At 41.5% G+C, this 17,812-nt stretch overlaps 1 protein-coding gene across 3 annotated transcripts in view; it reads left to right on the top strand.

The window, feature by feature from the left end:
- The window catches only part of ARHGEF4 (Rho guanine nucleotide exchange factor 4), a 221,545-nt gene that overhangs the window by 109,587 nt on the left and 94,146 nt on the right, over nucleotides 1-17,812 (top strand). For 2 of the 3 annotated variants that reach the window (XM_054836092.1, XM_054836091.1), the window contains one exon: nucleotides 4,777-4,906. In XM_054836092.1, coding sequence (XP_054692067.1) covers nucleotides 4,777-4,906 — 130 coding nt within the window. Of the gene's footprint in view, nucleotides 1-4,776; nucleotides 4,907-12,077; nucleotides 12,496-17,812 lie in introns of those variants that run through there. The other variant, XM_054836093.1, reaches the window with a different exon arrangement.

Here is a 17,812-nt window from a genome sequence, read left to right as displayed (position 1 = left end):
CTGAAAAACTGCCCACTCTTCTCCCCTCCTCAAGAAAAGGGACTAAAACTCTGTTCTATTTTGTGTTTGTAGGGCTCTTCAAAACAAAATGTTGTCAGTTGATGCTTGGATGAGTGCTGGGTATGGTTCTGTGATGCATTTCCTACTTTCAGTTCAGTGAGAGTGCTTCCCTGGCTCAACCCCACTACTACCTATGTGTTGAAAGCAATGAGTAATGGTCCTGAGGCACATGTGTGTTAAGATTAAAAAAAAAAAGAAATTAATTGTGTTACTTTTCTACTTTTCTCAGAGTTCTGAGTGCTCACTGCTGTATGGGCATGAAACAAGCTAGAGAAAATGAATCCCTGGCTTACATAGGCTCAGTGATAAACAGAAGCCAGTAAAACATGCTAAAAATATTTCTTACAATTCCTTGACAAGCATGGATAGTGATGGAAATCTAACCCATGCTGCAGGGTATGTTGGCCAGCATAGAGACCATTAGTGCTTCTCAGATGGGGGACCAGTTACCTCAATATCTTCCCCTGAAGCCATCAGATTACCCAGCTTGAATGCTGTCTGTTTTGCTGAATGACTGCACATTTTGTTGTTGCTAGAAAACAGCTTCTCCTTTAAGCATTTCCACCCTTATTTTTCTGGTGCAAGCTTACCTCTAAATTGGGATCAGCTGTGTAATGATGTGCAGCTGCCTTGGCCCAGTGAGGTACCTTCACTTAGCACCACCTGCCTGGGGGGTTTACCAGCCTGCCTTAGTTTTCTGGTTCATTCTTCTTTGGGTAGTAGAGGTGAGTAGAAGATACTTAGTAGCACATAAGTAGATTTGGGGTTTTTACTGTTTCTGTTGACTTAAGTATGTTATGCAGGTTATTGATACTTTTTATCTCTGTGGGCAGGCTAAGAGGGCACAATGCTAAGTTTTACTGAGAGAACTGTTGGGGTTCAAGGGCTATTTCCTGTATGCCCATGTAACTGCATGTCTTGGCCTGTATTTTTTATTTGTAATAGTCATCACGTAGTTTCTTTTTCCTATTGTGTTTTATTCTGTCTTTGAAATGCTCTATTCCTGTAATAATGCTGGCTTATTCATACTCCCAAGGGTGGTGGGAGTGCTGTCACAAGCTGCAGTGTTTGAGGGCAGTTTTAGAAGGATGCTAAATCCCTTTTTATAAGGAGAAATAAATTATCACAAAAGAAGCTTTGTAAGATGTTCATTGTCTGTTGTGGTTTTGTGACTGGAACAAGGCAACTGTATGGGCTTTGGAGATCTGAAATTACAAGTCTGATGTTTTCTGACACATGGCTGCCTTGGGATGTGTGGCTTCAGTTATGACAAGTCGTATTGTGTTAAGTCAAGATCAGGTCAGCATATAAGGTGATGTAATGCTGCAATATTGTGGAAACAACTTAATAGGTCAGACCAGGGAGGAATTCTTGATTTTTTTTTTTTTTTCAAGTGCTGATTTCTGATGCTATTCTACCACTCAGATCAACATGCACAAATTAGTATAGTGGTAATAAGCTAATCTGAAGGTTGGTAGTTGAGATTCAAAGGGAGATGGACAGTCAAGAAACTACCTTTAAACTAAAAAAAAAAAAAAAAAAAACACCAAACAAAAAAACCCAAACTACTTGAAATACTAGTCCTAAACAATTCTGTATACTGGTCTTTGTTTTGCTTAGATCCAGTAAGTTGTTCATCTGCTTTAAATGGGAACAGTCTGTGTAAATCCCTAGAGTCGAGCTCAAAGCTTGACCCGGCTGTCCCTTATAACAAAATGCTACCAGTAACAAGCTGAGCAGCTTCTGATCTTGTACCTTAAAGTGTTAACATTTAACTGGTCATGGCAATCCTTTAAAGGTAGCACCCCTCAAAGTGGTAGAAGAGAAACTCATATGGCTGTAGATGAAATTATTTTCTTTTGCTTGGCCATAGGCTTTGCCTTTCACATGGTGATGGGTTTCACAGTGTAGCCTGGGGTCCTCTTGTTTTTAATGCAGTTTAAATTCCCTAGCTGCAGCAGAGACAGTGCCCGAAACTGCTGATATGTGTAATGCTGTAATGGCAGTAGGCTCTGTTTTGGGAATTCTTTTTGCAAAAATTGTTTTAGTGATGTCTCTGAACTGCCTGTCTGCTCCCATCCTGCTCTTTCCTATTTTGACAAAAAGTTAAAACCAGGATGTTAAGCTTGCTGTATCTCTGGTGCACAGCAATAGAAGCACAGGCATGGCTTCTACATGAGTTTGTTAGAGTACAATTTCTGCACTGCCAAATTAGAGAGATTCCTAAAAGGCCCATCAGGGGACTATACCCAGAGGGGGTATAGGGCAGAAAAAGCTCTCTCTTTATTTTGAAAGCAAAATGAGAAGCAGTAAAAAATAGATCTTTAGCTTATTGTCCCGAATATGACTCCTGGAAATCTGGTTTTACTACCTCTGAAATAAGAGAAAATTAAGTTTTGCTGCATGCTACCATGGTTATGAGCACTGTGGGCACCTCAGATACACTTCAAGAGGGTAATGAACACACTTTGGAGAGGGGATTGAATGAGATAAGTCTCCCCCTGTGGTGCACCTGACAAGGCACAGACACACAGACAGGGGTAAATGCCTCTCCCAGGGACTGTGCTGCTGTGCGTAAGGGCATAGAAATAACCCCATTGAACCTAGAGCAGAAAATGTGGAAGAGAAGGTCTTTACTATGCTCTGGTCCCTCATTTCCCCTCCCCTCCCTTGTAGGTTGGGGAAAACCCTGCTCATGTGTTACTAACGTGTCTAAAAATGCTTCTTCCCCTGACTTTGGGTTGTATAGACCTGGCTTCCTTGCTGTAGAAATCAAATGATGGCCGTACCTGAAATTTGCTCTGATGACCTGGAGATTAATAAGAAGCCTGCAGTTTTTATTGTAAAAGCCCTAAGGCAGTATTCTCCTTCCTAGTCTTAAATGGAACAATAATGCTTTCTATCACATTTCATGTAAATAATCTAGACTTTACCCTTGGCATTTTCAGAGCTATAGCTCAGTAAGTTGCCGGTTTTACTTCGTTTTGTTGTCACTGGAAGACCATGTGCTGCCACTGGGGCTTTGCTGTGACTTTCCTAGACAGACAGGCGCTGCTCAGGTTAATTTGAACAGGGTTCACGCTATCCCTCAGGAGATGGTGAATTGTGTCAAAGTATTGGCTTTGTTCTCTTTGCTTTAGGAAAGTAAGTCCAGGAAGAATCAAGCAAACCAGGCAACAGAGCAGCAGCACTCTCACCTGCTTGGGCAGTGTGTGGCTATTCAGTGGGCTTAGTTTGCTATTTAATTTTAGAAGTATGTTTTGACTAATTGCCATCTTCTAAAGAAGGGGCTTCAGCATCAAGGCTAGTCAGCAGTCTTTATGCTTATGGGACATAGTGTGAGCTAGTAGGGAAAAGGAAAGATCCTAGATAAACTACTGAACCTCTATATCCCAAATTCTTGGTTCACTGAAGGATGGATATGTTGTAACTGAATGTCACAGCAGCACAAGGAAGGGGCAATAGCGATAGAGATGAAAAATGCCTACGCCCACAGGACCAATGCTCCCTGATGAGCTGATCTCCCAGTTGCCTGCAGTCACTGATATTTTCCGTGTGTGCCAGCAGTAGGAGGTATGGGACGTAGAAAAGAGAGAGAAGGAAAAAGGAATAAAAGCATATCTGCATTATGCCTTAAGTACTACAAGTTACAGATTGTTGTCAAAGTCACTGAATTGCTCATTGCCAGATGACCTATATTCTTGTAGTATCATGTCCAGTATCTTGTGATTCCCTGATGAAGTAGAAGGGGAATGTTGGTCTTGTTTCCCTGTATCAAGCAGATATTATTTCTGTTTCACGGTGGATGAGAGGAGACAGAAAACATTGAAAGTTTCTTGGTGTGGCAACATCGGCAGAAAATATTGGTTTTGACACAGAAAAGGAGAACAACCTTGTTTACATTTGGATTTTGTTGATAGATTTGATTTTATTTTTAAAACATCAAGTGAATGTCTGCATGACAGAGTGGGTTAGTCTGTGGGTTGATTGAGTATCTTTATGGCAGTGGTTTGTATGGCTGTGATTTCTTAAACAAACAAAAAAATCTTGTAAATTTGTTTATTTTAAGCCTTACTGAGGCATTAGAGGTCATGACCGTTTTCCCCCTTAAACCAGCAAAAAATATTAATTCAATGAGATCTGGCAATGGTATAGAGTTTTCAAAGTTTTGTAAAGTTCTGTAAGTTTTGTAAAATCAATCATCCAGATTGATCCAGGTAGAAGAGAGATCCTACTTGTACCTTTAACTGAAGAGTTGTGTTACCCACATTCTATATGATTGGGGACTGGTACCAATAAATCTCTGAAGAGAAAAGCTTTAGTTACATGTTAAACACCAGAACAGGAATTATTAGTCATAAAGTTGTAGGAAACAGTTCTGTAGCTGAGGGATATGCTTCCCCCTCCCACTAGATAGGCTTCACAGGAAGGAGCGAAACTTTCTGTGAATGTAGGTATGTGTGGTAGTATGTGAAGTATGAGTCCAGTACCTGGTTATCCACTTATGTTCTTATTACCTTCCAGTTTTCCCTGCCTTCTCACTCTTTTCTAATCTCTCTAGCCATAATCATCTGTATGTGTCTACTTATGTACTACTTCCTTACACGAGCAGGCATCAGAGGTGGAAAGAGGTGCTCCATGATGAATGCTGTATTTTGTCCTCCAGGGCATCTAAGTTTAATGTTTATTGTCTCTGTTTTCCCTCTCTTGTTGCAGGCTGGAATTAGTCCATCCATCACATCTGCTGTTGCCTTTGATATCCTACCGTTGAAACTACATCCATTTTCCCAGAGCACTCCGACAGGCTTAGACTGTGTGGGCTGGAAACGGCGCATCTCCTCTCCTGGTGTGTACACTAGTCTTAGTTGGACATGAATTATGAGAGAATTAAGCCCTGGTTTATTGAGTATGGAAACTATGTGATAAGCGTTCTGACTTATTTATGTGGAATACTGCATCCATGTCTGAGCAGAAATCTGCTTTAGAGTTAATTCTTCCATGTGCTTTTTGTATTCTGGTTTGTTTTCTCCCTGAGCGAATAACCGGGGTGCTGCTTAAAGGCAGTGGTCAGCTTTTTAGTGAAGAAAAGATCACTAATGGCAAGGATAGTGTGCTTGATGTAAAAACATTGTGTTGTCTCATGAGAACTCCATCTCACCTAGGATATCATATATATCGCACTCTTGAATTAGGTTTCTGCAGATGAAACAGACTCTCTGCCTTGTGTTTGCTGGAGAGCAATACAGTAGGTATGGTGAGGTTCCTCTCAAGTTGCTAGTTAGGCACTAAAGCAACTAAATGAGCCTCCAGAGGTAGAAGTTTCCTGTACTTTAAATAAATCATCTTAAAGAACAAGTATGCTGTATTTTCATGAGGAATATGCATGAAGTATCGTGTCTGTTTCGTTTCCAATGACTGACACTTTCTCAGAATTAAAATGTAAGTTGCACAGATTATTAAATAGTGAGACATATCTTTGCCAGGTTTTTAAATTCTCCATCTGATAGTGCCTGCCCAAACACTGCAGATATCTCTATCATAGCACTTTGGGGTGGGATAAGAAAAGCAGACTGCAGAGTTGTTTGGTGGTTAGGAATCTAGCCAGGAAAAGCCAACCACAGTTGGGTGCCAAGCTGCCATTTCTGCCTCAGAAAGTCTCTTTGTACCATTGAATAAACTCTGCTGGAATTACCTAACTAAGGGACTATAACATTGTGCTAATTATATCCGAGTTGAGTGGTCATAATATTTTGTCAAGCAAAACTGGTTTGCTTTCTGACACCTTGTACAACTCACGCACAGAGTCATGAGGTTTCATATGGAAATAAGAAAACAAGCTACTTATTATCATGGTGTCAAGAGCCCTGTCTCTACTCTCTCAGCACCGAGGGCTTTGATCACTTGCTGTCACAAGGCTCTGGTGTTGCCCTAACACTTAGGACGAGCTCCCTGGCTGAGTTAAAAAAGCTGCAGCTTTACTTCTTGGAAATCCCAGATGGAAACCCATCATTGTCAAGTTGTCTGTGCATCTCTGACATTAGCTGAAATCCCTAAGTGCCACTGTCATAGAAGTAAATTCTGAGTCACAGCTGATACAAATTTCGTGATAGTTCCCAACTGGGACATGAGGGAGTTAAAAAATATTTATGAATTTTGGAGGGTGAATAGAGGGAGTAAATGTAGATTGACCAGTTGGTAGTGCTGTAGGTGTTTATATGCTATCTAGAAATGAGGCATGAAACCTGAATCTTCTACGATTCAGACAATCTTCCTGAGACAGGTACAAGTAAATTTCATACTGTGACCTAAGCCTGGACCTCAAGAATTTCTGTGTAAATGTAGCAAACCAAAAGAAATGCAGCAGAACCAGAAACATGCTAGTGGGGGAGAAGACTGATGAACAGAGGAAGCGCTGTAATGCTTCTACCACAGCCATCTCTATTAGCTGCTGCTTGTGGGCTTCATGTGAAGCATTTTGGGGGTGATGAGTGTGTGTCCATGTCCTTCCTGTGGTGGGATGTGGGTGGGGAGAAAACTGCAAGTTACTGAAGCAATAGTCTTAAGTCGTTGGATCAATTTTAGGACTGGGAATGTCCTTGAGGCAGCAGTAGTGCAACAGAAAGCCCTCTGATTCTTGCACAGCTTTGTTGTGATGCCTGTTGCTTTTGACAGAGCTGTAGGTCGTTTAAATATAAAACTAAATGATGAATCCATTTAATCTAATTTTAAGATTCCTAACTCTAAAGCTGCAACTACTTGTATTAATGATCCTAGCATATGCTTTAGTCATAAAAGACACTGGATATGAAAGTACTGTGCAATCTGCAGCAGTACTATACACTTCCATGTTGAAAATACTGATAAAATTCTCACTCCCAAAGTCTGCATCAGGCCACCTTGTGCAGGGAATGCTGCAGCGACTGTGGGGGATGCGGTATTTTGGAGCCCTCTCTAGTTCTTCAGATATGAAAAGATGGCTGTCATGATCCCAGCCCAAGAGGTGCCATGCACAGCTATGAGACTTCTGTCATGCACCTACCCATGACCTGAGGACAAGAGCTTAGCTGGACACAAACTTACTATTTTAGGTGAGGCTGCCTGTTCCCCAATAGAACGTACCACAAGTGCTGGGAGAAAAGCTTAATTTTAATGCTGTATCTGCTGTGCTCATTAGCTTCCTCTGACCAGTCACTGGCACTAGAGCAGTGAGACATTGTTCTCTCTGCCTTTGTCATGCTGGGAGAAATGAGGCAGGCTCAAACCTGTCATTTGGATATCCCAGCAGTTGGGATTGGGCCTACTGTGGTGTTCTTGGTCACTGATCAAGTTTTGCAAACCGCCTTCCTGTCATCTCTTCTGTCCAGAGCAGCCACCTGAGAAAACTGTAAGGAACCAGTAGATGGCTCTAACATCTGCAAAATAGAGACCAGCTGAGGTGGTGCTAATCTCTGTATTCAGCAAAGACTGAATGAGTCTTGAGCCTCCTCCAGAGAAGTGTAGACGTTGATCACCCCCACCAACATGCACACTCACACCCCCAAGGGTAGCAAAGTTAACTGTCCTTTTCAAACATCAGGAATGTTTGAACACTTTGGAAGGACCTTCTTGGCTGCACCACACACTTTGGCAGGTAGTATTGATCAATATCAAGTGTCTTTCTTCTTTAGTTGTCTGGTTATGTCTTCATTCGTACCTTGCAGTATGTATCTGTTCCTTGCTGTCTGGTTTACTGCAGTGTTTGAGTAGGCTGAGCTAGAATGAAAGACCAGGATAGGAAACAAGCCACTTCCTAATGTAGATAGGGGAATACTTTTCTGCTTTTTGGCAGCCTTCGAAGATCTTGAGAGAGCATTTCACCCAGGAATCGCCCCAAGAAAGGGAGGAGAGGGAAGGGCTCAAAATGCTCTGTAGAGAGCAGTGGTAGGATAACAAGGCTTTGGGTTAAAGCAGTGGACCAGCATGTTTGTCTTTAGGCTATCTTATCTTCTCCTTCTCCATCTTTCTCCTGAGTCTGATATCTGTTTATTTGTAACCTGAAGACATTGCATAAAATTGGGGACGTCACTGGGAAGCTGTTTGATGGACAGTGAATGCAGCTGTGAGAACGTAGCTATGACTGAGCTGAAGCTAGGAGATGAGCAGTTCTGGGCGTGGGAACTACTAACCTGCAGGTCTAGAGCAGAGGGAACTTTTGGGGAGGTGCTGCCATCTCTGAGCTTTTCCATAGGGAGTTTTCATTAGGAGATAATCACAAGGTGACACAGTGACAGACAGACATGGGTAATTGGCTGAGAGTTGGAGGTGTAGTTGCTTGAAGTCCCTGCTCTTGCTGCTTTCTTGCTTCTCAGCTAGAGATTTTTCTGTTCTTGTGCCTGTCTTTGTAACCATCTCCCAGATGTTTCCCCCCATGCTACCTCTCGGAGAATCTGTGAAACTTTTGGATAGGGTCACACGTATGAGCATAAACCTTCAGGGTTTGTCATATCCTCAGAGGGAGAAACTTGTAATTGGTGTATTACAAGATCAGGTTTGTAGCTGTGCTATAACAGATCTTAAACCTGTTTTATGTAAAATCATTATTTAAATGCAGATTGAATCTTTTTGGCAATTTTCCCTGTGTCTTGTCATATTTAAACAGCCTAAGATCTTTAACTTTTTTGTTATCGGATATCTACAAGAGATGCCCAGGAGTTCCACCACAGTGTTGGTGTGGGTTATGCCAACCAAAGAGGCATGAATTCATTCTGACTGATGTGTACCGATGATGAACATACTGGTAGCCTTGGAAATCTTGCGTAAGCAATAAGAATAGGCAAGCCAAGTTCTCAAAGTCTGAATCTGTTGTGGATAGTCTGGAAAACAGTGACCACTTAGTGATACTGAGCTGTCCTCTGGCCTCACTGGTCTAGCGGAAAGTATTTCTCAGAGGCAAAGGAACTGTTTGTTTACTCAACGTCATGTGGCCAACTTTCATCTTCTTTTCCCAGCTATAGATGGGCTGTTAAGCTCGCACTTGGCAAAAGTTAATGTGAAGATGTTTGACAGCCACTGGAGAAATCTATTCAAGAGGGAAAATATTAGCTTAATAACAGGACTTCATTATGTCTTATAAATATTTAGCAGTCCTGTAGTTCAGCAAAATAACAAGCTGAGCTATTTATTCCATTTTTGTCATTTCAGTTCTTGAAGGGACACAGAAAAAAATGGTATGCAAGTCCTCAGAAGTCTGTCATTGTACCTGTAACATGAAACGTCCATGCCATCCCCGTTAACCCATGGAAGTACCATTGAATATAAGTGACTAAAAAGCAATTGTGTTGCTTACTGTATTTTTCACTTTGTCTCTGAATCACAGGAAGATTAGACCTGCTATGTCAATCTTGATTCTCTCTAACCACAGCCACAAATATTTGCACTCTGTGAGGTCTCTGATAACATGTGCTCACTCAAAGATTTTCATCCAATCTTAAAAGCTGGGCCAAGTGATGGCTGAGTTCCTCAAAATTTGTCTTAGCAGGTTGAATAGGATTGTGTATATTAGCTACTGAGGTGAAAGACATAGCATACCAATAAAAACTTTCCATGGGGTAAAGAGTGAAAAAGAAGATCCTAGCAAATCCTGAATGATTCTGGCAATTGCTGTTCAAAGCTATGAGACTACAGGAGAACCCAATAGAGACTAAAAAATCTAGCAGATATTTAGAATCAGGCTGTCCAAGGCTCAGGCTAGCTTGACTACCTTGATCGGGCTGCACAGTGAGATCCTTAATCTGTAGTGGGAATCAGATGGCACTACAGTAACTTTAGCGAACTTCTCTCTCTAGTGTCACAGAAGAAAATCTCTATGTGGATTTAACAACAGACAAAAAGGAGAAAGGAAAAAAACCTCAAAAAAACCTGTAGTCAGGTGGAACCCCTGCGTGATGGGTTGCAGTTTTGAGCTCTGATGTAATATTGTGCTTTCCACAACCTGGCTTTGTAGTATTTTTCCTCTCTTTCCATTCCATTAGAAAATTCCTATCCAGTACATGCATATAATATGCTCTGTAGCACCTTCAACTAGGATTGCAGCACTTGTCTCTGGCACTGAATAAACATCTTTTGGTATTTGCCAAGAGCATTCAGTCTAGAGAGTGGGAAGGTTAGCAGAGGAACAGATGGAGTGATTTAAGCAGGTTGAGGGCAGAGATCTCCCAGGCAAGGGCAGTTGCTACAGAGCCTCTGTAAATGTCGGGTTTAGTAGCTCAGTCAAGGAGAGATACAGGTACATGCAGTTTCCTTACTTTTCTCTTGTGCCAAGCATGGATTTTAAGGAGCATGGGTAGGATAATTAGGACTGAATTGTAGCCTCTCCTTAGCACCTTTTGTGTCTGAAGAGCTGCACTCTCCCTTCCTCTTCTCAATGCCCTGTGCTCCACATCCACAGAACAGCTGCATTCATCTTTGTTGTTAATGCTTAACTTGCCTTCTCCTCCATTACTGTGATCAAGAAGTGTTTCTCTCCGTTTGTATTTTAATGCAGGAAGTTCTAGGAGGCCCTGGAAGGACCAGATCAATGCAGAAGAGTAGTTCTACTGCAGTCAAATTGAGAACACATTTCCATTTCTTTATTGGGAGGCATTAGGGGAAAATATTTTGGTCTAAGTAGCTACATTCAGAAGATAATTGAAGGAATCTTTTTGTTACAGGCCATGGTAGAAATGTTAGTTTTGCTACTACTGCAGAGACCTTTCTTGTAAAGAATAGCTGAAATATTTAAGGACTCAAAAGTTGGTTTAGTGTTGTTGGATGCTTTGTAGTAACCTGCAGTGATGGAGGGCAAAGGTTTTTTACTTTTAGGAAATATTCAGTAAAACAGAAGTCTTGCTGAAATAAAATAACACTGCTGTTGCACAGATAGTGAGTCCAAGGGGTCTGTCTGTCAGAGCAGGCTGTGATGGCCATATAATAACGTGGCTTTATTTACTTTGGACAGAATTATCTTACGCAGAAATAGTAAATCAAGAATTTTCAATTCTTGTGTGAAATTAGGCTCCTAGTTTTGGATTTGGGTGTCTAGACACTTTGTAAATGGTAGAGTGGTTTGTTATTTCCCAGCATGATCCTTTGTGTCCCACCTATGGGTAGCTGTCACTCTCCCACCTGTGCTAGTGGAGCTGAGCTCTTGGTTTACTTCAGTCCAAACCCCAAATTACAGTGTCTCACCTGGCTAACTTTGAGCTGATCTGGATAATCTCACTCTGAAGCAATCTAGTTCTGGTCTTACACTTATTCTGGTAACAGAAGAAGTTTTATAATGTTTTCTGTTGTACATGGTACAAACCATGTGGCTACCCTAAATTATTTTGATAGTTTGACAAATCTGCCATTGCAAGGCAGATGTTTTAGCAGAGTGGCAGTCTGGAAATGTCCTTTATCATAAAACCTCTGTGATGTCTCAAAGCTGTTGTTAAACAGTACAGGTTTTTCTGCATTCTCAGGAAAATAGTATTCTTTCAGAATTCCTTTTATAGGGACACATTGAATCACATGTTAGGTAATGAGAAGATAAAACTTTCTGATTAAAAAGTAGTTAGTGATGCTGTTTCACTTGGGACTGAGGTCTCTGACAAAGATCACACACTGAAATAGGGACTGTCCCGGGTCCACAGTCTGGGAGTGGATGCTAAATGATTTTTCAAAGCTCCCAGCTGCAACCTCCCCAAATCTCAATCTATGTTTTTCTGGCTTTGATTTCATTTTGAATTCTTTTTCTGAGGACTTACAAAAATAGTTTTCTAATAGCAGCAGCCGCAGCCAGTTCTAAATATGATTAGTTTATATGTTAAGTCCTTTCTGAGTTCTCAGGGGAAGCAGATAACACAAGGTCTCTCTCACTTGGGCATTTTAAAAATACATGAAATTCTACTATTCCCACTTAATTTATTTTTAATCTGACAGTTCCACCAAATTAGGAGGAAAGATCTCTGTCCCACCCTTGCTTTTTTAATGCCTTGAAATCAGCTTTCATGAAAATCAGCTGCTAGAAGCTGCAGCTGAGAGCAGCCGAGCTGCCACAGAGGGAGCCTCCTTAGTGGACCCCTATGATGTCAGGATGCATTGAGACAAGCAGAGAGGAGGATAGGAATCCAGCTCAGTCCTCAGGCAGCACTGCCAGGTACCACTGCCCTGGGAGCAGCTACAGAGCGCTTTGCCCATTTCCTTCCCCAGCAGAGCAGAGCCCCTGGCTCTCCCTCTTACCTGCCTGCATGAGGACCCAGCAGTGCCCCAGTGAGTCCAGTGGGGCACACAGTGGAGAAAACTGCAGTAGCAGTGGAAGCTCTGGGCTCTCACCGGGTTCAGATTCAGACAGCAGTGGGGTGGTGTGTGGTGGTGGTGGGATGAGAGGTGTCCTGTCCAGATACTGGAGCTTGGAGAGTCTTCACTCTGCCACAGGTAAGGGACTTTCTCTTTTTAAACTGCTCTGTGATATTGCACTGACCTTGAGAAATCAAATCAAACCTTCTGGAAAAAGTATATGATTTGGAAATGCAGTCTCTTAGTCATGAGAAATAACCAAAATATTCAGCGTTTGCTAGTTGTTCTCCCCCCCCCCCCCCCCCCCCCCCCCCGACTTACAGCTAAAACAAAATAACATATACCCTTAATATACTTAAGTCAGAAGGCAAGAAATAGGTTCTTAATGGCTTTGGAAACAGTGCTTAGGCTTCCACCTGATTAAAGCTGTCCTTTCCTTTTGGAACAGCATTTCTTATTTCAGCTTAATTATATAGAGCCCAATGTTAGAGCTGGCATTTCTCTGTGTAAATGCCAGTGTAGAGTATTGCTGCCTTTAGAAAATGTCCAAGTGAGGTGCTGTGCAGCATATGAGGGTTAGGTAGGTTTGCGCTGCTGTGTACTGAAAGAGGGAAAGGCAGTTCCCTGAGCCAGCTGCTCAAGTTCGGTTTCTGTTTTCCCATCCTTCATTTAATTCCTTTTTGAACCAGAAATTTTGGAGGCATGTTCATATAGCCTGGATCTGTTCTGGCTCAGCCTGCCTCGAGCTGACATTCTAGTTTTTAATCACTGATGTGCCTGTTTAGGGTTTGGATGTTTGAACTGCAAACAGGGGAAAGAAGGTTTCTCATTCCCAACTGATACTAGCAAAGGAGCCTGGCAATGATTTTAATGGCCAGTGATTGCTTAGCTGTTCAGTTTGTTTCTTGACTGTTGCTGTTTAGAGAGATTTTTAGTAGAGCTGCAGCAAATTAGTTACTCAGATAAATTTGGACAAGTGCCTTCAAGGCCACCAGTGACTGCCATTTCCTTAGTAAAAATACTCAGTGCTACCAGCTAGAGGCAAGGCTTGGGAAGAATTTTAGGTGTAGTTCTGTGTAATCTGCTTTAGTCGCATATACTTTTAATTATTGAAAGGTCTTGTCATTCTGTCTACTACTGTAGATTTGGGTCTGTTTAATAAAAATCTCCATTGCTGCTCTGGAGTCCTCTGCTGAAGTGAGAGTAACTGCACTATCATACAGGGAAGGACTACAGCAGGGTGGCCAGCCTGCCTGACTTTCCAACCCCCGCACTAGACCTTTTAGGTGGCCAAGAAACACTAAACACCTACAGTGTGTCCTGAGAGTCCAGGGGCAGGAAGAAAGGCTCAGGGTGAGATCAGGCCATCGGCACTCTGTTTTGGGGAAATATCTGGGCTGCAAATGCAAGGGGATGCAATTCTGCATCTCAGTAGCATCCGTTCGCTCATTTTCTCTTGTAACTGGGAATGCAAATAATCCCCAGCATAGCTCTGACGCTGGCACAGGATCTTTTTCCAAACTACTATTCATAGTAGTTTGGAAAAGGATCCTTTTCCAAACTACTACTGCACATGGGGCAGTAGCAGTAGTTCGGTCCCTTCTGTCTTAGAGGATTTGCTGTTAGCTGTCCTCTGTGGATGCATTCTTGGTCTTAATCAGGTCATTTGATACAAATGACATATAGTGATGTAAAAGAAGTAAGGTTGATAGCAAAAGTAAACTTTGAAGCTAAGTCTTTTTTTCTAAATGCTCTCATTTCCACAGTATTCTTGTTCCAAAGGCATGGTGTCATTTCATGGATACTGCATGCATTTAGCATGCAGCGATGAGAGGGAGTAGAATAGAAAATGGTATGGAGACAGACTGAGGATAGGGAGAAACCAAATTCCGTTTCATAATTACAGTATTGATATATCAATACAATAATAAAAGCAGATCACTGCACTTCAGGCTTCTTGCTGCCCCAAAATACTATGGTTGGTAAGTGTCTTATCATGTGCAAAAGATGTCTGAGCAGTTTGCCTCTAACTAGTAATAAAATTCAGATCAGAATTAGGATTAAACCTTGAGAGCAATGCATCTCCCCCCAAAAAATCATTTTGCTTTGATTCTGCTCTATTGGTATTCTTTGGATTAAACCGTAGTAGTAGAACTACTTTTTGCCATCAATGCTAATTGGCTGCCAGAGGAGTGAGGCAGGATTTCTTTAAAGCACGTGCTGAATAACATTTTTGAATGGTAAAATTTAATACACTGATTAAACAAACAAAAAAAACCCAGCAGGAGCAATAGCAGCTGGCAGAGCATGAGAGCAGTGGTAACTAGAATGCATGGCAGTGTCCTCACCTTGGAGGAGCAGGGAGTCTCCAGCATCTTGGCATGTGTCACATCAAGAAGTTGAGGGGAAAAAGACAAACTGTGTGGAAACACTGTGAACTATGCGATGGTGCATTAAAAAAGGGCTGGAAGATGAGTCAGTCTCTTTCTCTGTATTTCCAGCAGTGGCCTTAAGGCTGGATAGGTGGACTGGACTTGGCAGACAGGGTTTTGCTCTTCTTCCCCCAGAGTGCACATAAACTTGTCTATAGGGATCTTTGTACTGAGTCTGTTGCTGTCTAAGACTTCAGAGAAGATTAGAAAGAAACCAGATTTAAGTGACTGAAAAGTGGAGGTGAAAGGCAGGTGAGAGGTCTTCATTACAATTGGAATGCAGCCGTTTGAGCTTCTCTTTTACATAATTTAGATTTCAAGAGTGTGAAAAGACAGATGTGTATGTATGTTTACATATGTATATATTTGACAATGGTATTTTAGAAATACCAATTGACATCCCAATATTTGGAAAAAACAGGTAGCATCTTCCCAGGTTCACAAAGGGAAAATGCTGTCTTGGGTTAATACTGCATTACTAATTGCACAGGAGGACTGAGTTCTTTTGGTTTGGAGTTGACTGTCTTGTAATGTATTGATCAAGAGGGGATGTTAAATGTAATACAGAATTGAAAGAGAAAAGACCCGTTGTTACAGCACAAACTTCTGTGCAAATGCTGTTTGGAAAAAATTATGCAAAAAACCATAGCTCAGACTTGTATGAAGTAAAAAATTCTACTGTTTTTTAATATCAGTCCATAGCATTTTGGTCTAAATGTCAATGTACGTTGCATGAGGAGGCCCTTCTCCCTGAGGCTAAATACAAACATGAAAAGAGAGTGTTTTGCAGTTCAACCAGGCTCTCTATCTGAGGATAGCAGAGGACTCCATAAGCATCAATAACCCTCACAGAGGGCCTGAGAGGCTTTCAAAGTTTAATTTAGGATAGAAAAAGAGGTACATATAGTTTGATACTTGGATAGTAGCCTTGCTATTTTTAAATACTTACGAGCAATTTCCAAATGTTTGGCCAGTGTAGTATTCCAGTGGGAAAATGACCGGGAGCTGGGATTGCTGAAAACCAGGCCTTAAGTATCTCAACTGGACAAAAAGAAGTGAGGCGTCCAAATTAAAGGTCAGTTGTGACAGTGCTCCAGCAAGTGATTCAATGGCACTATGGGCACTCTAACCCCAGTTTCCTAGGCAAGACTTTGTATCCCAGGCTCATGCTGCCATTCATCACTGTTGTACAGCTCTACTGAAAAGTTTGTTTCCTTTAAAGTATTTCCAGATTCAAGGTTGTGAGTAGGTCTCTCTGCTTTTCCAGCTCCTTTGTTGCAGGTCCAATCCCAACCTCATTAATACCTCTGATTCTTTTGCTTGTCCAAGTTGGGAAGGACTAGAAGAACAAAGAAAGGTACGGACAAACGGGGAATCGCAACTTGGTGGACTAGTGGTTGCCATAGTTTCTCAAAGAGATCTTCTGTGTATTTGTGCATATGTAGCAATTTAATTGTACAGATGACACTTCAGTGTGCCTCTGCACAGTTTTGGGGCTCCTGATATGCAGATATGCTCATCTACTAGCCTTGGGAATATGGCCTTTAAACAAACAAGAAAACATAGAGTATAGGTGGGGAGTTGTTTGGTTGTTGGTTTTTTTTTTTTTTTTCCATGTAGAGCTTAAAGGCGTGTTTTTAAAAAAGTTTTTTTCAAGTCATTCATTTCAGTATTGTGGCTGATGAGGAAGCCAGTAATAGAGCTGTGGCAAATACTTTGCATCTTTCTTGTTTGGTGAGAGATTTTTCTTTTGAGCTCTTTCTTTTTCCTTTTTCTTACCCTAGCCCTGCCTTGTTGGTACCGATGTCTGCAGCTGTGTTCATGGACTGCAGTGCATAATTCCACTGACCCTTCTTTCTCTAGGGTCACATAGTCAGCAGGAGTTAAAGAGGTCACACAACAGGAGATTGATTTAAGGTTCAAAGTGTTTCAGAATGCTTCCAAAGGAGACGGAAGGGGGGATGTGGGGTGGGGAGGGACTTAGTGCCTCAAAGCATACACTACAGCATGTTGATGTTATGTTTCACCCTTGACTTGGCAAATTGTGAGCTGGGATGTTTCAGCTGGATTCATTGATTGCATTGTAGCATGTCCTATGTGCTCCCTCCCTCTCCATATATTTCCCCTGTCACCTGCCAGAATAACTTCCACTCATCTTCTGAACAATTAAGCAATGAATTAAAAAAACCCCAAAAAACACAACAATCCATGCTAAATTAACTTTGATTTTTCTCTCTGTGTGGATTCATTTGTAATGGTGACTGATATGGTTTGGTAAACCTAAGGGAGATCCTGAACTTTTGAGGAAGAATTACAAGATTAACATCTCTTCGCTGAACTAATGAGCTGCCCTAAAGCTTAAGTAAAGATTTCTTATTTGAAAATACATCTTCCAAATAATGTGTTGAGTGTTGCTGAATTGTGACTTGGCATCATACCCAAATAGTGAGGGCATCTGCATTAATAGTGGTTGAGTTCATTCTAGTGAATGCAACCTCAGTAAATGCTAAGTGTATGTAAACTTGGCCACCTAGCATGGTTAGTACACTTAAATAAATGAGTTTTCAGTGCAAAATATCCCCTAGCATGATGATTTTCCATAAAAAAGAATAGAAAATAGTGTTAATGTGGGTAGAAAAGTCTAATCGTGTTTCTGTACCTCTGTTTGCAGCAGAACCAGTTTTTTGTAAGTTCAGCTATTTTGTAGTTCTAATTACATTTTAATGTATTGAGGGTTGTGGGGTGTGGAGGTGTAGTTGACTTTCCCTTGGGATTTTGTTTTGTTTTAAAAGGAGTAAATGCTTATTCTCATCATGTCCCTATGAGGCACAGATTACCACCTGTGCCTACCAAGAGATAAACATTCCCACCTTTGATGCTGTGTTTGTGGGGATTAACAGGTAAATCTCTGGGAGCACTGCCTGTGATGCTTCCCCAGGTGTACACCCTGTTTAGGTACACCATCTTCATTCTTTTTCTTCTCTGCTTTCAAAACAACTCCTACAAAGAATATTTAGGTTGTG

This window comes from Grus americana, chromosome 9 (genome assembly GCF_028858705.1).
Source record: "Grus americana isolate bGruAme1 chromosome 9, bGruAme1.mat, whole genome shotgun sequence".
Taxonomy (NCBI): Eukaryota; Metazoa; Chordata; class Aves; order Gruiformes; family Gruidae; genus Grus; species Grus americana.
This window is presented reverse-complemented; position numbering and strand designations above follow the sequence as displayed.